This window comes from Brassica rapa, chromosome A01, assembly GCF_000309985.2.
Source record: "Brassica rapa cultivar Chiifu-401-42 chromosome A01, CAAS_Brap_v3.01, whole genome shotgun sequence".
Lineage (NCBI taxonomy): Eukaryota > Viridiplantae > Streptophyta > Magnoliopsida > Brassicales > Brassicaceae > Brassica > Brassica rapa.
The window spans coordinates 24,416,083-24,436,571 of NC_024795.2; the positions used below are offsets into that span (position 1 = coordinate 24,416,083).

Sequence of the window (20,489 nt, forward strand, 5' to 3'; positions counted from 1 at the left end):
TTGTGTAACAGTTGTTCTTAGCTGTTGATATGAGACCAATCATTTGTTTTCAAGTTAAGATTGGCGCTAGTAGTTTCTTCATTGACGAAAAGAATAAGGTTGTTATACTTATCAACAAAAAAAGGAAAAGCTTGTTGTTGCTTTTGGTAACAGTGAGGTTAGCCCCATTGGCCACATACTGGCTTATATCATTGGAAGTGGTGGTTACTGTAATCAAGTGGGTGTTGGAGAACCAGCAAAAATTATTAGGGCCAACTTTGTGTGCTCATATATTCTAAGTTCAGTGCAAATCAACTAAAATGCACGAGTGAGTGATGCAGCAGCATCAGGGGGTCCTTACCGTCCTTTAGCCTGAAGCCAAGGCCTTGAGCTTCTTCTTCTTTAAGCTATTAAAATTATGTAAATTGTAGCAAATATGATTTTTAAAAAGTCATATATAATTAAAAAATAGTCGAAAAGGTAAGGTGTAAACTTATTTTGAATTTTCTGAAGGAAAATTATTGAATGATTGAAACTGAATGAATTCAAATCAACTCTGAATCAACAGATTCCAGAGTTTTAGTGAAATTTTGAATTATATCCAAATGACACCTTTTTGATCATTAAGGGCTACAGTTGAACAAACATCCATTAACAAGGCCTAATCTGTGTATTCACTGATTTCCTTTTTGATCATTAAGGGCTACCGTTGGTCTCAGTCAAACTGGTTTCTCATTATGAGCTCTGGTTTATTTAATCTGTACTCGTTATATTTCCAAATGTGAGATTTTGTTTGGCTCTTCCAAAACATTTCTTAAAACAGTCAGATACATCTTGTTGGACGTTTTCCCTTCTTTGTCATTGCATAATTAGCCAAAAAGAGAAGAGTAGTTAGTATTATACATGAAGTAAGTTTCTCTCTTGCACGTCGAAAAACAAGAAATCAGTTTCATACCATATATGTTCCTTAAATAAATCAAGGTTGATAAGAAGACTTGTTAGAGACACAAACATATGAATACAAATTTGGAAAAGAGGCATACGCAGTATCTCACTGATGAGTGTAAACAGAGAGAAAGACACTGGTTAGTCTAATCACTGGTATATACATTTTATCTGCAAGCAAGCAAGTCCTTGAAATGTGCATCTTTAATGTTTTAAGTTGATGTCATGTTTCTAATCCTAGTTAAGAGCCAAGCATGTCCTCCACTGATTCAGCTTGCCATTTCAACGTTACTCAAGAAGCACAATGTACATTACACACCAATTTACAAAAACATGATGAAACTCTTAATCACTCGTACTCGTTTCTAATCTTAACAACCGTCTTCACAACATATATTATTCTATGTAAATGTGTGTATATATATCACATTTTTGTTGTCGAAGCTCAAAATACATTGATATATGTAATTAGAGGTTAAAGAAGAGTGAACCTAAGACGGATGAAAGAAGAGACAAAGAGCAGATATATCATCCATGGCGATGCTTCTTCTCTTCCTACGCCAAAGCATCATAGCTCTCTCCACCAGTCTCTTTGCACTCTTTCTTCTTTCTTTGACTCCTCTTACTATCTCCACTGCCTCATCATTTGTCATCACATCCCACATCTTCGTACACACACATACATGATAATGTAAGTTATATATGTGTGTCTATATTTTGATTTGATTCAAAAGTTGAAATAAATATTTGATATTTTACCCCATCAGTGGCTAAGATGAGGAACTGGTCCTTATCGGTTATCTTTCGGTATGTCACTTCCGGTACAGAGACTAAACCAAAGTCTTTAAGACAGTAGTCTCCAAACGCTCTTGAGACAGCTAAACCGAGTGATCTTCCATTTGGCATGCCTACCCGGTAGACTCCCGGTTCATCATCTAGGCAAAACAATCGTCCATCTGATTGTTTTATCCGTTCTGCTTCCTCTGTTTAACCGGGAATTAAAACATACCATTTGTTAATTCCAGTTGTATAGAATCTTTCCATCTGAATACTTTAACTGTTAAATATGGAAAGGCTTTTGGAGATATACCAGGAATGTTCGGTTTAAAGTCTACTGATAGCTGAACCGGTACTAAACCGCTTCCGTCGTCCGAAGTCGTTGCTATTACTGCTCGTGAGTCACCAGCATTTGCTACAACAAGATGATCACCCTTCAAAAGCAACATCAAACTTCAACATTTAGCAACTTTTCTACGTGAACTTCAAGATGGTTCATAATAGGTTACTGTAGACGTCTTAAATGACAATGATACGGTTTGTTAGTTTGGCTATGGCCATAAGTAAAAACCGGCCCTGACCATAGCCAAGTGAAACATCAATTTAGGGTCTCAAAATTTTTTGAGTTAATATATAAAAAAAAATTGGTTTACTAATCTTAGAACGGGTCATAATATCTAGTGAAGAGTTTTGTGTGTCTGGTTACAAGATATGTACCTGCAAGACGGCAGTTAGAGCGGTGCAGCCGCTGCAGTAAGAATCAATGGAAGGATGGATTTTGAGATCAAGATCGATGAGGGAGAATGTCTTCAGGCAAGATTGCTTCCAAATATCAAACGGGGAGAAACATTCCGGCGACAATGATAATGATGCAATAGTTTGTTGCCATTGGCAAAGCAGTGAAGATGGAAATAACTTTTTGACTCTTTTGGTTATCACATGTCCCCATGGTCCATGTCCATCGAACATCCCACAAAATGTTATGTCTTCTTGGCACCCAAACTCCTATATATTATAAGACAAGTTGTAGTTTCTCAATTATCATATATACATAAACCTTATTAACTAGATCATGATTCCATTTTTTTCATAGAACGGCTATTGTATTTGATCATGATTCCATTTAAACATATACTTTTGCCACTAATAATACATATAAAATGAAAATTACATAACATATAGTATTTATATAAACTTTACCTCCCAAACAATGGCACGATCTTGGTTGATTCCTTTCTCACCTCTATTAGAACAAATAGAGGTGAATCTCTTAGAAGTTTCTGACTTAACAAAGCCTGATGAGCCAAGCAAAGTCGAGTTCTTCTTGGCATCTTTCATCAACAATTTTGCGATCTCTCCCCCTCCATCTTCATCTTCTGGTATATATTTTCCTTTCTTCATCGACACACTTCTCGCCAACCCATCCAAGAAAGCAGGCAGAAGCACCATTCTCAAGTGCTCTTACGATCCTACAATAACTATAGATAATAACTGTCTGAATAAGTTACAGTTGTTCCGAGTAATACCAAGAGATACGACTTAGGTATATATAAACATAATTAAGGAAATAAAAAGAGAGTCGAAGGTTTAGTTAGCAAATTAATCACCCTTTCTCCGGTGAAGATTCTTGATCGGAGTTTCTCGGTTGATTATTTTTCCTGTTGCTGGATTTACTACTTATAAGCTGGTGAATGGTCTCTATGACTCATCATCATCTTTATATTTCTCTTCTTCGACTATTCTAAGCCTTTTATTGTGTACAATACATTATTTTTGCATGTCGATAAGGACACGTATATGATAAGCATAAAGTTGACGACAATTTTTTTATATACATCGTTGAAGGCTATAACAAGTGGTTATATTTGGTCAGTTTAAGGAAACGTATATGTATTTTATTGGTTAAAAAAGTATGTATATTTTTATTGATAAAAGAAGATTAAATGGTAAAATTGCATCACATCCTATTTACTTCAAAGGAGATACAAAACTAAGAAAATATATGTTTAAACTCAAATATATATATATATAAACCAATCACAATAGCATAAAATCATGAACATATCTAGACAAAATAGTCTAAGAATAGACTAATTCAACATAAATTTAAAATATACATGGCTAAAATAAATTTTATTATAAAACCACAAGCTTTTCTGTTTACTTGTTGTATATATGTATTTAGACTCGTAAACGAATTATAGATGCACGAGTTTCTATACTAGAGCCCAAAATACATATAGGATAGGCAAGTAAAATTTTACTTAAGAAAAACTATATGTATGTCAATTTGGTGTATTATATGCGTATGTATCTATAACATGTATTTTCTGTCCAATAGTGTATTTCGTACTTCAAAATGGTATATGCATCTATACAACCTGTATTGAGGATGTGTTAGGCGAAAATGTCATTTCAACGCAATCATCAAATGGACATATGCTAAGTTTGAGGTCAAATGACTCGAACCCGTTACAACAACCACAGTGAATAACCAATCAAAAACTTTCGTCACGATATAAAATAAAGTTTTAACACCGACAAATGAATCAATTATAGCTGCTTAATACATCCTTAAGTCATTATGATAGAGATGTATATACTTTTAAATAGTAAAACGTCAAGATTAAATGTGGTTGTGGAAGCAAATCAATATATTAATGAATGTGGTGGAATTATATAAAATGATATCATGTGGGGTTTGTTAAACAATAAGCACTTGTCGTAAAAAGTTGTGGCTGTGAGAGTTTCTCGAATCTAAAAGCTAATGGTAAATGCCTTTGATCCAAAACAACTCTTTATCTTTAAAAATGTTATTCAATCACACCTTAGTCAGATGATATGTTCCTATCATTCACATGTTCTTACATACAAAAATATGTGTGTTGTGTGTATATATAATCACATTTGAGTGGGGTCTTTATTACCTTTTGGTTTGCTTTTTTTTTTTTACTAAGCTTTACTTTTCCTTTCAATTTATAGTTTTTTTTTTTACTAAGAGCAACTTTATTAAGGGTTTTTTACTCGTAAGTTCTTAAAATACACATTTACGTATGTATATATTATATATGCGTATATAATTGTGGGATTCTAAATTTTACGGGAAACTCAATCGAAAGTTTCTTCTAAGCTTTACTTTTTTTTGCAATTATAAATCAAATTTATTCATTTATATTTCATATACGTTAGATTTTATACATGGCTACTTTGCTAGATTTATTAGGTATCCATAGATATCAGTGCTTACGACTTTCATATTAAAATTAAGTTTGAATAATTGTTAATTAAGAGAGTGCGGACTTAATGATGTGGGCGGTACTTCATGATAATATTGTAGTGAAATAAAGCTACAACGGAAAGAGATAATATAAATTATTATGCAGTAGATGGAATATGCTAAATGCATGGTCACAATGGAGCAAACTAACGATCCATATCTAAATCCTATTTTAGAAAGGATGAAATAAAAATATACAATGAATTAGCGACATACTGTAAAGCTACAATTTAATTTAATTTAGCTCTGGTAACCCCTTTCCGTAGTATCTTGTAAATGTGTGTGTTTACGTATACAACTGACCACCAAATCCTCCACATACTTAACTTTTCATTTTGAATTTTCTTTTGTAAGTTGGGACATAACACACAAATAGATCCAAACAGTCGAAACAAACAAATGACACAACGAAGAGATGCAAGTGGCAAAGATGGAGTTGTTTGATTCAGAGGCAAACAACAAGAGACACAAAGTCATTGTCACATGGCTCCTCGTGGATCTCGACACCGACTTTAGTTTATTCACTAGTCTTCTTTCGCATACTTACAAATCATATGTGGGTGGCTGATAAATTTAAAATTTAGGCATAAGATAGTAAATATTTTTAACTTTTAGAAAATGACTTTGTTCTTTCTTTCTTTCTTTCTTTCTTTCTTTCTTTCTTTCTTTCTTTCTTTCTTTCTTCACATCAGAAGAGAGCAACCAATAATAGTAAAATGGCTTCTCTTCTGAGTTCCCACATATCCCTCTCTATACAGACATCTTTACTTCTTTCCCATAAACAATATGTGAGTTGAATTGATTAAATATAACAATGAAGTTATTTTCGTATGGACCGGTCACTGAATATATCCACAAACAAGATGCAAGGTATATGATCTGAACGGAAGACTTGAGAGGAGACGTAGTATTTACTCCCATTGAAGAAAGGTCTTAATTAGATCTTCTTTGCACTTGAAATCTAAAGGGAAGCAGACGAGATGTCCCTCTACCGACTTAAGTCTCTGTCCATAGGATCGCTTTTCTGGTGATATTCCTAAGTCGATGGTTGTGTGTCCCAGTTTCTGAAAGTAAGTATGCTTCCCTTAGAATGTATGTGTATTGACTTCACAAGATATAGTACACATTAGTTGAGAGATATGGGGGGTCTCCTCTAGACTAACAGGAATCTAGGAAAATATACAAAGCAATATCTAAACTATACAAAGATAGTTATCTTATCTAATACCCTCCCGCAGTTGCAGCGTGGAGTCTCTCACGCCAAGACTGGATGGGAAGCTGAAGAGGGATGAAGGTAGTCTTTTTGTAAAAATGTCAGCATATTGTAGCGTGGAAGGAATGTGTAAGACGTGAACCTCTCCATTCCCTACTTTTGAATATCAATTTTGATGTGTTTGGTTCTTTGATGTTGTCATGTTGTACAGGCCATCTCAATGTCACGACATAGGTCACAAGCCCTTGTTACTGAGCTCAGACATCTCCTTGTAAGTTGAATCTAAGACATGATCAATCTAGAAACAAATAGCCAAAGGTCACATTTGTGTAAATATTAGCACGCAAAGCATGCAGTAAGAGTCTTAAGACCCTTCAATGACAACCACTATTTGGAAGTTCAGGTTAAGGAGGTTTAGATTATCTTTCATCATTGAGTCTACGTACGACATCAATTAGGATCACTTCCGTAATGCTCGATGGGCTTTAAATTTAGTAGGGTTTGAACGATGATAACAAACCTTTCAATTTCAAAGCTTATTGGTCTGTGTTCTTTGCATGAAGTTCCATGTATGCATTGCACTTATTTGCATGGACTGTTTCAACTGACATTGGAAAATGTTTTTTTCTTCCTTTCTAATACTGTATATAGATACTGGATAAACGCTGTATAACAAAGATCAAATTCTTCTCAAAATCCAACTAAAATAATAATAAAACAAATTATGTAACTAAATTTAAATATAAACCATGTACAAAATTTTAAATACAAAATTATGTTAATTTGGACGCCAAAAGAAACATAGACATTAATATGGGTTTAGGCGGCAGAACAACGAGAGTGAAACCTTTCAATTTCAAAGGTTGAAGATTTTATACCCATATTACAAAAATGATCAGAAGAAGAACCCAACATTATTAGATAATTGTTATCCTAAACCATAAAGGAAGAGCACAATAAGTTATATTTTACAAAACCCACGTATTCAAACTGCATTGAAATAAATAAAAGAAAAACACACACAAGGGCAGTGACCACGAAAAGCTTATTTCGAAGAGCAATGAACATGAAGAGTCCAATCAGAACCAACTTCTTAATTGGGGATCCAAATATAACTCAGACGTTAATATGGACTTGGGCGTCTGAAAAATGAGATTCAGACCTCTCGATGTCACAGCTTGACAAATGGTCATGAAGAGAGGGTGGTCTCTAAGAATGTCTTCTGCGAGTACCAGCAAGGTTGTTGGTAATCTACGATGAGTCAATGCATGGAATAGAATGAATTTTGCAATTTTTGGGATTCTGGAACGCCTATTTCCTGAAAAGAAATAGTTTACATAAATAACACAATTTTTTTTATTAACAAAATATATATATACACATATTCTAGAATCATCACCTTTGGGGACGATATCGACATGGAGATTGGAGGGGGAAGATCTTTACGCATAAAAATGCATCGATATTGGCAGCAATGATGTCAGGTTTCAAATCTTGAAGTGCTGCGGAATCCACTAAGTCCCAGATGGCATGTGTATCAATGAACTGCAAGTAAGACAATTTCATTTAAATAACAAAAGAAGAATAAAAAAACAAAAAAAACAGATGGTGATCGATCAAATCCATTAAGACTTAATAATGTTAATCTTTTACCAACCGCTTGTGTTACACAACGATCACAGTGTGTTACACACGAGTTCGAGAGAAAGAATAAAATAAACGTTTCAAGCTTATAAACTTTTCTGAAAATACTTCTGTATTATTGAGATTCGGTGATTATGTTTACAACAGATGATTGATCTTTATATAGAGATCGAATCAATACAAGTATAAGAGACACAACTCTTTATACTAAAGGACACAACTTGAAGAGTTACAACTCTTTATTTAATAACATAAATAACTAACTTATGTAAATGTATCAAGGAGAGATTAGATTATATAGTCTAACACTCCTCCTTAATCATATCTCGACTTGACTCCAAGCTGCTTCCTTAGATCTTCAAATCTTGAACCACCCAATGCCTTTGTGAGAATGTCTGCGAGTTGATCATCCCCTTTGCAATACTTCAGTTTAATGATTCCCTTTTGCTCAGCTTCCCTCACAAAATGGTACTTGATCTCTATGTGCTTCGTCCTTCTGTGTTACACTGGATTCTTCCCAATTGCTATTGCTGATTTGTTGTCACATAAGATCGGAATGCCTCCTTCAAACTTCTGACCAAAGTCTTCAAATAGTCTTTGTAACCACACTGCTTGATTTGCTGCTGCACACACGGCTATGTACTCCGCCTCAGCCGTTGATTGCGCCACTGTTTGTTGCTTGCTTGACTGCCAACAAAACATGGCTGATCCAAGAGTAAACACATAACCTGAAGTGCTTTTCTTGTCTTCCTTAGAACCACCCCAATCGCTGTCCGTGTAGCCTAGAAGTCTTGGTTCTTTCACGCTTGTGAAGTACACTCCAAAGTTTGATATTCCTTTGACATATCTTAACACCCTCTTGGCTTCTTGGTAGTGCTTCATGCGAGGTGATGACATGTATCTTGAGAGATAAGCGCTTGCATACATCACATCAGGTCTTGATGCACACAAGTACAAAAGCCCTCCAATGATGCTTCTATACTTTGTCGGATCTCCATACTCCTTGTCATCCTCAACTTCTTTTCCTTGTGGTGTAAGTGGGTTGCTTACACTCTTGTTGTCTCGCATCCCAAACTTGTCTACAAGTTTGTTTGCATACTTTTCTTGTGAAAGAAATATGCCTCCATTGTCTTGAATTACTTCCATTCCAAGAAAGTAGTTCAACAATCCAAGATCCACCATCTCGAATTCTTTCTTCATGTTCTCCTTGAATGTACTGATGCTCTGAATGTTGCTTCCTGTGATGATTTTATCATCCACATATAGGCTCACGATCAACACATCTCCTCCTTGCTTCATGATGTATAAGGCCACATCATTCATACTCCTCTCAAAACCGTTTTGAAGAAAGTATGAATCTATCCTTCCATACCATGCCCTTGGGGCTTGCTTTAAACCATATAAATCTTTGTGTAGCCTTAACACCTTGTGTTCCTTCCCGTGTGTCACATACCCAGGCGGTTGTGTGACATACACTTCTTCCTTGAGGTCGCCATTGAGAAAGGCTGACTTCACATCCATCTGATACAATTGCCACTTCATCTGAGCCGCATAGGCAAGTATGGCTCGTATTGTATCATGTCTTGAGACAGGAGCAAACGTCTCAAGATAGTCAACACCATACTCTTGAGAGAACCCTCTTGCAACTAGCCGCGTCTTGTGCTTGATGTGATTGCCATTTGCATCGGTCTTGATCTTGTAGATCCACTTCACACTTATTACATTCTTCTTCTTTGGCTTGTCCACTAGTTTCCACGTCTTGTTCTTCTCAATCATGGCTATCTCCTCATTCATTTCTTCTCTCCATTCCTTGGTACCACACGCTTCATCATAAGTGTATGGTTCTTCATTTGCATGAAGACAAGTTTCTATAGCTTGAGCCGCTTCATCAAGCTCTACTCTCGGTGCCATTTCCATGATATCAACCATAGACTTGAACTTCTTTGGTGCCTTAGAAGTTTCTTCATCTCCACTACTAGTATCATGATCATCATTTTGAAAGAGAACAGGACTGAAAGTACCTCCGAATTGTTCCTCAGGGCTGGATGCACCTTCGGTTTGTTCCTCAGGGCTTAATGCACCTTCGGTTTGTTCTTCAGGCGATTGAGAGTCTTCCATAGACAACTCCAATGTCTTCCTCACTTCTTCTTGCCTCTTCCAATCCCACTTATTGCTTTCTTCAAACTCGACATCTCTTGATACTTCAATTTTCTCATTCTCCAAGATGAGAACTCTATAGCCTTTGGATTGGTTGCTATATCCAACAAAGACTCCACGCTTTGCCTTGACGTCTAGCTTCCTCCTCTTTTGATCCAGGACATGTATGTAGCATATGCTACCAAACATTCTCATGTGTGACACATCTGGCTTGTGTCCACACCACTTCTCTATAGGAGTGACATCTTCCTCTATCGCCTTTGATGGTAGACGGTTTTGAAGGTATGAGGCAGTGTATACCGCTTCTGCCCATAACTTGAGCGGTAAGTCTTGCTCTGCCAACATCGATCTAGCCATCTCCACCAAGGTCCTATTCATGCGCTCCGCTGCACCATTTTGTTGTGGTGAATAAGGCAAGGTGACTTGCTTATTGATTCCTTCTTCTTCACAGAACCGGTTGAATTCTCGTGAAGTGAACTCACCACCTCCATCTGATCTCAGCGTCTTGATAGTACAATCCGATTGCTTCTCCACCATTGCTTTGAACTTCTTGAACAGTGAGAAAGTCTCTGACTTTTGCTTCATGAAGTATACCCAACACATGTGAGTATGATCATCCAAGAATAGCAAAAAGTATCGGCTTCCATCAACAGACTGATGCTGCATCGGCCCACATACATCCGTATGTACAATCTCAAGCTTCTCTCTTGTCTTAGTTTGAGATTCCTTTGGGAAGCTTTTGCGTGATTGCTTTCCAAGTCTACACGCCTCACATGCTTCCTTCTTGACTTTAAACTTTGGTAATCCCTTTACCAAGTCTTTGTCTTGCATTTGTTGCAACCTTTTGTCGCCTACATGACCAAGTCTCTTGTGCCATGTCTCCATCTTTCCTTGCTCACTAGCGCTCATGGCTTCTTCTACCTGAGCCGAACTCATCCTGATCCGATAGCTTTTGTGAGTCATTGGGATATCCATTATCCTCCTTCCTTTTGCATCATCTATGATACATCTCTTCTCTTGGAAACTCACCCGGTATCCGCTTGAAACAATTTGTGGAACACTCAACAAATTTTTCGCCAAACCCGGAACCAAAAACACATTTCTGATGGTCTTCTTGCCACCTTTAGTCATGACGGTAATGTCTCCTTTACCGGCTGTCATGACTGTGCTTCCATTTCCAATCTTTATTGGAACCTTGATACTTCTATCAAGCTTTGAGAAGTAACTCTCCTCCTTTGTCATATGATTAGTTGTTCCACTGTCTACTAACCAGACATCTTCCATCACTGTTGTTGCTGCTTCGCTCGCACTGAACAACATGTGATCTTCATTTGAGTCTTCTTCGAGACTCACATGTGCCATCTCTTTCTTCTTTGAGTAGCACTGATTTGCAAAGTGGCCTAACTTGCAACAATTGTAACACTCCTTGTTACTTCTGTGATCCTTCTTTGGATCATCCTTCTTCTGTTTTCTCCAACACTCGCTCTCATTGTGGTTGTTTCTCTTGCAGAAACCGCACCACTTCTTGCCTCCTTGGCGCTTTGAGTTATCTTGTGTAACACCAGAATTTTTGTATTTAACACGAGCATCGAATGCTCCTTCACTGGTGCTTTCTTCTCTTGCAGCCAGCCTTGCTTCATGAGCCTTCAAGATCCCGATCAACACTGTCATCTTTGTTGAAGTCAAATCGCTTGTTTGCTCCAACACACTGACTATGCTATCGAACTTGGCTGGGAGAGAGATGAGTATCTTCTGTATGAGTTGAACATCCGACTTCTGTTCACCATGATAAGTTAATTGATTTGCCAATTCAACTATCTTATCTGTGAAGACCTTAATGTCTTCATTCTCATACATCTTCAGATTCTCATACTCCCTTCGCAATGTTTGAAGTTTAATCAAACGAACTTGAGGAGAGCTTTTATACTCCTCCTTCAATGCATCCCACGCCTCTTTGGATGTTGATGCTGCTGCAATTCGTGAGAAGATTTGATCCGATACAGCAGTTTGCAAGATTTGCAAAGCCAATGTATCGTTCATCATCGCTTCTTCTCTAAGCGATCTTGCCCTTGCTGTTTCAGGGGTTTCATCCACTTGTGCTGGTGGGGCTGCTACGCCTTCTTCAACCACAGACCATAACTTCCTGGTCTTGAGAATGGTTATCATCTTAATGCTCCAGAATTCGTACTTCTATCCATCAAATATGGGGATTACTTGATTCTTCATTGTTTCGAGTGATTCCAAAATCGTATGACAAAATCCTCTAGCCTCCTTTTCTCCACGCCAAGTGTTTTTCTTACTAGTGCTTTGTTCTTTGTCCTCTCAAACGTAAAGCTCTGATACCATGTTAATCTTTTACCAACCGCTTGTGTTACACAACGATCACAGTATGTTACACACGAGTTCGAGAGAAAGAATAAGATAGACGTTTCAGGCTTATAAACTTTTCTGAAAATACTTTTGTATTATTGAGATTCGGTGATTATGTTTACAACAGATGATTGATCTTTATATAGAGATCGAATCAATACAAGTATAAGAAACACAACTCTTTATACTAAAGGACACAACTTGAAGAGTTACAACTCTTTGTGTAATAACATAAATAACTAACTTATGTAAATGTATCAAGGAGAGATTAGATTATATAGTTTAACAAATAATGATCAGATGAATCAATATATAAATTTTTAAAAAAGAATTTCAAGCTTACCCGATGATCTGGGGAAGCTCCCTAAGGTTGGGGAGTTGAAAATTATGATGGTGGTCGTCAGCTTTTTGTCAACATGTTGATCTACAGCTTGCAAGAGACTTTCATAAAGCCACCGTGGGTTTTCGGTACGAGTATTGATCCTGCTTGCTGCTTGTATGCTAAGAAGATATTTTGTTGTCTATGGTGCAAAAGGTAAATATTATCAACTGCATCTTCCTCTTTGAAGTCCTCTGCGAGTGCCATCAGATTTGATATTGGATGATCCAGCGCACATATTAGCATCTCCACTGTCATTCTATAATCTCTGGTTTCTGCAAAATAGATCGATAGATTACACACACAATAAGTAGAAAAAAAGAGAGAGAGAGAGAGAGAGAGAGAAAAAAAGTAAGGTTTAACCCACCTTGAGGTTCGAAACAGATTCTGAATGTAAAGTCTCATAATCCTCCTTTATCTGGGTTTCATCATTTGCGTATCATATAGACACGGGTCCCGTGTAACCCTTATTGAGAAGGGTTGAATTGATATTCTCATAAACCACATGGGGATCGAGACATGGAAGTGGGAAATCATTGATGTCCCAGAAGACACCTGTGTGTGCAGCTGGGAAAACAAAACATATCAGATCAATTATAAACAAACAATTAGAGACTGGGGGAAAAAAACATATCAGGTCATGGGATATAATCAGATCTAATCGAATAGATCTTACCTGGGAAAGTATTGGCATAGTTAGCGAGAGTCCACACAGGAGGCAAATAGGACATGGTTTCTGGCTGAGGGCTGACAGAAACTTCTATGAAGGAAAAGATAGAAACAACCTAATCTGTGGCTGCGGCGGATTGAGAGCTCTCTATTTTCTAGGGTTATTTATATGTGCTTTGCTTCATCTTATTAGAATACTGGCTGAGGATAGTCCGTCTCTATTTGTTAGGTTTTTTTTTTTGACATATCTCTATATGTTAGGGTTAGATAATAGTTAGGGTTATAAAACTTGTTTATTACCATTGAAGTTGAAAGAAACTCTTTATCCATTACTAGGTATAGAAAATATCATCTTAAAGTTTTTTCTTTCTTTTTTGACCAAAGAAAACTAGTTGTTTTTTCTTCTTTCTTTGTCAAGCAAAATCAAAGAATTATGAGGATTGCATGACTTTTGACAATATAGGCCATTTTGATTAGTTTTTTTTTTCTTTTTTTTTTTTGCTATGAATGTTAATATCATAAATGAAGTGGTTAAGGTTGCATTGTTGCATCCTATACAAAAGATTTCTTGGCAAATAAAGTAGAAACAAGAAATCAATAAAGTTAAGCAGCTTGTTGGAGGCTAACCCCGAAATTAGATTAGCCAACATTCCATAAGTTTGCGGAACCGTCGTCTACACTTCCTGGCATGGATGATGTTTCTTACGGTTCTGTCGATTTCCCTGAAGATGACCAGAGGAAGAACTGTTGTTTGGTAATGAAACACGTTATTTCTCTGTCTCCATATGCTGTAGACTGCCGCCTGAGAGGAGAGCAGCCTTAGTAGCTTGATTCATTTCGTGTGAGGCTCCTGGATCCAGCGGAGTAAGTCTGGCCACGATCCAAAATGAGACGTGGGCCTTCCTATCCGGAAGAATACTTTGTTCCATATCTCTACTTCAAATTGACAAGAGAGCAGAAGATGATCTCTGGTCTCAGGCTCAGCGGAACATAGGCAGCAATGTGACTGGATGTTCATCCCCCAGTACGCTAATAGTTTTCTCGTTGGCAATCAGTCAAGGGTTGCGATCCACATGTTGAAGGCGTGTTTAGGTACTGCCCCTTAAACCGACAGTCGAGGCCCAAGCTTTAGAGTCACTTCACAGTCTGAGAATTTCCCATGTTTTAGATGAAGAAAAAGAGCCAGCGCTGGTTGCTTCTGTTGACCAAAAATATTCATCCGTTACCATTCCCTCTGTTGGTGTATCAATTGTTGTCAAGAAAGCATGGAGGGTTATTTCCTGATCTGATCTTGGGGATGGCAAGTTCCATATGTTGTTGTTGCATGCATCTTTGACAGAAGCAGTTATCGAGATACGGAGTCTGCGAGGACCATCAGAGCCAATAGCTTTAATTAGCGGCTCCTTAGGAGTCCACACATCGAACCAGAAGCTTGCAGTTTCACTGTTTCCAATTTTGCATATCATGACTGCGATTGTGTTTCTGCTTGGCTCCAGAATGAATAACTGTATGTGCAATGATGGAATCTATGCCAAGCCACCTATAGAGAGCCGCTGGTTGAGCAGAGTAAGCAAATCAACCGCAGCAGGAGAGTCTTGTTCCAAACAACATAGCTACGCAAGCCCAAGTTTACTGTTCCATTAATCACCGTCGATATTAAGAGATGACGCACCGCATAAGATATAGATTTTGTTGTCCAAGAATGAAACCTCGATGTTATCTTATCAAGCAGAGGCGAGTATTCTGAGACTTTCAGTTTCCTGCTCGTTAGAGGTAGCCCGAGATACCTGATAGGAAGAGCTCCAACTGAGAAGCCGTACTCCTCGATGGCAGCCGTTTCGTCTTGATTCAGACCAGCATGGAAATTAAATGTAGATGGATCTGCTCTAGAGGTCATTTACGATTTTGATTCTTCTTTCTCTCAGGTATTGGGCGGAGGATGAAGCGAGAAGAACAACAGAACATGCAAAAATGCTAGAAGAAGCTAGAGGACGACGTTGAGAGAGAAGCATGGGCTAAAAGTGATTGTTGAGTTTAGTGGTTTGGATTTGGACCTTAAATTTTCGGTTGGTTTGGTTCGATTCAACTTTTATACACTCACATTGGTTTTTGTTTTTATATGGCTTATACCTCACTTTGCTAAGTTTTTGTTTTTGTTTTTTTTTTGAGCTTTCATCTTTTCTTTTGTAATTAAAATTACTAACACTAGATGTACAAATATATTCATTTTCTTTTACAAAAATAAGTATTGGATTAATGGAAACAAAATAATGCTTAAAGGGGAATATATACATATTAAGTTAAAGTTGAATTTATTTTGAAAACTTTATATGTTAGCTAATTTCATATAAATCTAATAATTATAAAATATATTAAATTATAAAAATCCAAAATTAAAGTTAGTAATTTATTTTATAATTTATAAAATTTATAAAGTATTATATACAAATCAAATTCTACAGTTTATGAAAAACAATTCTCAACTTTAATATTTCATTCTTAATATTTTAAATTAATTATGTTTTTAAGTGTTACAGGGGTTGAAATTATTTGGCATATAAATAAGATTGTGATCCATATAGATAACTCTATAATATTATTGAGAAGTTAGTTTCCTAAGTGTCGCGTTCATGTTAATTCTCACAATGGTTAATTACAAAGGTATCTTTAATGAATTTAAATATTATATATAATTATCATTATAAAAACTATTTTCTAATTTTTTCCAATTAAAATTTTAATGTATTTTCTTTTTTATATATTTACAAATACCATTTATGATAAAAGTAAATATTTCATATAATAAAAACTATATTTACAAATAAGGAAATAAACATATTTTAGGAAAATATAATTTATATATAATGTGATTTACAAAAGAAAAGTATACGAAAAACAGTTTTGATGTTTAAAAAATAATCATCTCTTTAAAACATAAAATTAATACTTTAAATTTAATATACTTTAAATTTAATACACAGAAAAATATATACTTTAAATTTAATAAAAATATTTTCAGTTACAAAAAATTAATAAAATATTTTATTTATATCAGACTATTTTCTTAGATTCTTACAAAAGTAATTTAATAACATGTACTATAATATCATTGATGAATTAAACATATTTCATAATTGATACTATTCAGATGTTTATTCATTTTTCATAAGTTTTTTTTAGTTTTCATTTACATTTTATGTATGATTTTATCAAACTACATAAATAAAAAATCTACAAACTTTAATCAAACCTAACTAAAAAAATTCTTTAAAGCTTAATATTATTATGTTTATTTTTAAAATTTTATATATTTATACAACTCAATATACATATAATAAGAATACATAAACCAATATGGATTTTTAATTTTAAAATTATTTAGAATATTATTTAATTTAGATTACATACATCTAAAGTATAAAGTTACTTAGAATTTACAAAAAACATATTATTTTTGTAAATATTGTTATATGGTCATGAATTTTCAAAACTTTAATGGTAAAAATTGTTAATAAAATTTCATACTTATTATCATTTCAATTTTGATACTATTTTTACAAATCCAAAAATATCAAATTATACAAAAGAGTTTACAAATATATATATATACATATTTAAGATGAAGAACTTAACTAATGCAATAAATAAAATTAATCAAATTTAGTTTAATTATAATCAAAACTAATTGTGCTTCCATTTGATGAAATATGTGTAGTTCAATATAACCCAAAAAATATTTAAAGCAATCTAATATTTTAAGCCCTAAATCAAAATTCTAAAGGCAAAAACAAAATAATTAAAATTTTAATATATTTAGCATAAAAAATGGTTAAACTTGGAGAAGTAAATACAATTCAATATATCCAAGTAATAACTGAATCATTATATATCTAATTACATGTTATGTTTAATTAAAATAATATAATATTATTTAAAATAAATCATACATATAAATGAGAAAATAATTAAAATTATAATTATAATATTAATAATTTTATTTGTATTTTGTAAATACTAAATATTTTGTACCATGTGCATGTGCACGGAAAAATTAACTAGTATAAGTAAAAATTATAGCATATTATTTGCTATGTGAAACATGTATATTTTTGAAAGATAGATGTATTGATCTGTAAAAATAGACTATGCTTTATAAACAAACTAGATATTTGCCCGCGCAATAGCGCGGGTTAACTAATTCTTTTAGGCATATTACAAAACAAAATCAAATATTATTTATTAGAAAAACAAATCAATAATTACGTATAATTTAATATGTTTTGAGTAAAATGTAATAAACAATTTTAGTTAAGTATTACTTTTTGGTATTATATTGATCAAATAAGAGAACAAATAACTGGTTTCAAATACATTTATAATCAACTCATCAGTTCAAATAAAAGGAATGGAATAAATAGCATTTGATCTTTTAGTCAGCGCCAATATGCCAATTTCAGGTTCCTCGGTGGTAAGATGACCTAGCCTATCATTTGACTGTTATAAACCAATACACTTCTTGCTGAAAAAACTCAAAAAAAAACATTGGAAGATTCCATGGTTAACCGAAAGAAAAGTGTTAAAAATATTTACGTTCCCAACCCGTATTAAGGTCTGATGTCTTAAATATACGCACTCAGCCAAATATTTTGTTCATTTGTTTCCTAAGGATAAGCTATTGGGAAGAAGAAAAAAACATTTGTCAAAAAAAGAAGAAGAAAAAATAGATTTGTATAATGGAAAAGAGTAAGAGAGTGATTATATAATGGGAGTCCTATATACTTATTATATTATATATATAAAGATTACCTCAGTACTCCATTTAGCAGTGGCTGCATTAATCAAACAAAGAGTTTGAAAATTAAGGTACATACATCAAGAAATGTAGTTAAAATATTACGTTTGATCTATTCGTTTATTTTTTGAACTCTTATTTCTTTTGTAAATAATTCTTCTTTAAAATAGACCTCCTTAGATTTGATATAATGAATAATAAAAACAACGAAACTAAACATAATAGAATCCATATATTTAGAATATTCAATTTGTATATAATATATTCGATTTGCTGTATTATAATTTTTAAAAAAGATTTGTGAAGCACTCAGACCATAACACACATTTTTGTAAATACCTTGTTTTCTTTTTTTTTTGAACTTAAAATTTGTAAATACCTTGTTGCATCATCGAAGTTGTTGATACTGTTTTCCCCTGTAGTGTTAGGTTTTTGTTGCATTTCCATCTTCTGAAAGCTGCATCACATTAATATTAGTAGCCGATGGAATTTCGTCATGTATGTAAAGGTTACAAAAATAAAATAGAGATTTTCAAAGAAAAACATAAGAAAGAGAATCAGAGAAAATTAAAAATACCACTTGTTTTCAGATTATTGGTGGTTCTGTTCTTGTATTCCGTTTGTTGCAGAGAAAACTCCTTCATTTGTTTTGGCTTTTCTTTTGCTGGATTGTAGACTGACCCAACAATACTTTGTTCTTATTCTCTCTTGTTTTTATTGGAAGCAGAGGTATACACTTTCATAAAAACGTTTTATTGCATTTCCTCTGTCTCAGATTTACATATTTGGGAAGAAAAAAGATTCAAACCTGAGTTCTTCTAAGATAAACTTTGCATCTTAGCAAAGCTCCCTGTACAAATGCTGTCATGGAAAAAGTAGAGAGAAAAGTGAGATCCCGAAAAACTGGGCAAGAAAAAACAATATGAGATGATATACCAAATACTAATTTATCTCAGAGAAGAAATGTTGGGTGGATTTGAGTAAGAGAGAGCATAGAAAGACATTGGAGAAGTATAAATGATGGAATGAAGGTAGTTATAAGACACTGATATGAATGGTGATCGTGGAGTGTGGGCAAGAAGAACCGTTGGAAGAGATTACTGGATTGGATTCAATTGTTAAAGATCGTGCGTTCTCTTCACCTTTTTTATTTTTTTATTTTTGCTTTAATTATTTTATACATAATTTGTAATCTTTAATAAAATAGGATCCATGTGTCAAAATCTAATTAGCCAAGTGACTTGTGCTTTAGTATATAAGGGATACGATAGAAAAATTGTCCATTTTGTAAAAGATTATCAAATAACAAATGACTTATATCAAATAACAAATGACTTATATAACATATGAACAACCAAACCATGCAAGGACAAAAAAAGGATAATCAATCTTAACTTTGATTTATAAATAATGTAAAACATTGCGGTGCGCCGTGCGCAAATCAAATTCTAGTTGAAATTGTATTGATCGTTATTTCTTCTCCAACCACACAGAACTGTTGTTTTTTAATTTGTTATATTTGTATTTTTGAGTTATGATACACATGATTGAATTCTGTGACCTAAAATAGTTACTGTTACTCTTTTTATACAATCTTCTCTTTTTATACACTTGGCTTTTATGTATACATATCGCGCTAGATGTGCTTGTCGATCTTGTTTGTCTCACGGAACTTGCTAAGAAAACGCCTCGACACCCTCATTCTCTTTATCCACAACAAGACCTTGGTCCGTCTCTTGCCTAAAGACCAAGAAACGTTGAAGTGGTTTTCAAAAGACAATACACGACAAAAAGATCTTTCAGGTAGGAAATCTCGTGAGACTTTTTACCATATCCAGAGTGACAACCTTTTCTCTTTGCCTCGTTTAAACTCCTTGCACAAGCACGTGAGTGGATCCTGGAGGGTTTCCTAATTGTGAAACCATCCTCCATGTTCCTTATAATATTCTGTCCTGATACAAATGCTAATTACAGTATCCCCTATATATTATTTGAGAAGCATTGTAACATTTTTTGTAGTCACGTGTCATCACTAGAATGAGTCTTAGAATCCTTAGAGAAATAGGTTGGTCCATCTAAATATATAATAAGCTTTTTATTAAACCACAATAAATACATTATTAATGTGCTTCATTATTTCCTTAAATAAGATTACGGAATTGCCTAATGTGGCTAAAGTATATATGACAATTAATGATTTTGAATAATAAATATTTGATAAAAATAAGTGTGTATTATAATTATATTTGTTTAATTTTAAGCTATTAAAATAAATTAAACAATCATA

General features: G+C 34.3%; 1 protein-coding gene and 1 long non-coding RNA gene across 3 annotated transcripts; both read right to left on the bottom strand.

The window, feature by feature from the left end:
* Nucleotides 1–1,181: 1,181 nt before the first annotated feature.
* LOC103839411 (probable protein phosphatase 2C 41) lies at nucleotides 1,182–12,378 on the bottom strand. 2 transcript variants are annotated; one of them, XM_009115916.3, is made up of 6 exons: nucleotides 3,309–3,555; nucleotides 2,902–3,179; nucleotides 2,419–2,706; nucleotides 2,015–2,135; nucleotides 1,684–1,907; nucleotides 1,182–1,589 (listed from the first exon to the last, which is right to left on the bottom strand). In XM_009115916.3, the coding sequence occupies exons 2-6, from the start codon at nucleotides 3,148–3,150 to the stop codon at nucleotides 1,416–1,418; spliced, it is 1,056 nt and encodes a 351-aa protein (XP_009114164.1). In that variant the 5' UTR covers nucleotides 3,151–3,179; nucleotides 3,309–3,555; the 3' UTR covers nucleotides 1,182–1,415. The 2 variants fall into 2 exon arrangements, with proteins under 2 accessions (XP_009114164.1, XP_033145473.1); XM_033289582.1 differs by lacking the exons at nucleotides 1,182–1,589; nucleotides 1,684–1,907; nucleotides 2,015–2,135 and having other exon boundaries at nucleotides 2,624–2,706; nucleotides 2,902–3,170; nucleotides 3,309–12,378.
* A 1,257-nt stretch (nucleotides 12,379–13,635) lies between these two features.
* LOC103839759 lies at nucleotides 13,636–20,377 on the bottom strand. The gene is made up of 2 exons (XR_004451704.1): nucleotides 18,780–20,377; nucleotides 13,636–18,659 (listed from the first exon to the last, which is right to left on the bottom strand). It is a non-coding gene; the product is annotated as an uncharacterized LOC103839759 (long non-coding RNA).
* Nucleotides 20,378–20,489: the final 112 nt, after the last annotated feature.

Coding starts and splice junctions, on each gene's coding strand:
- LOC103839411 (XM_033289582.1), bottom strand. CDS start 12,158: ATGATAACCATTCTCAAGACCAGGAAGTTATGGTCTGTGGTTGAAGAA.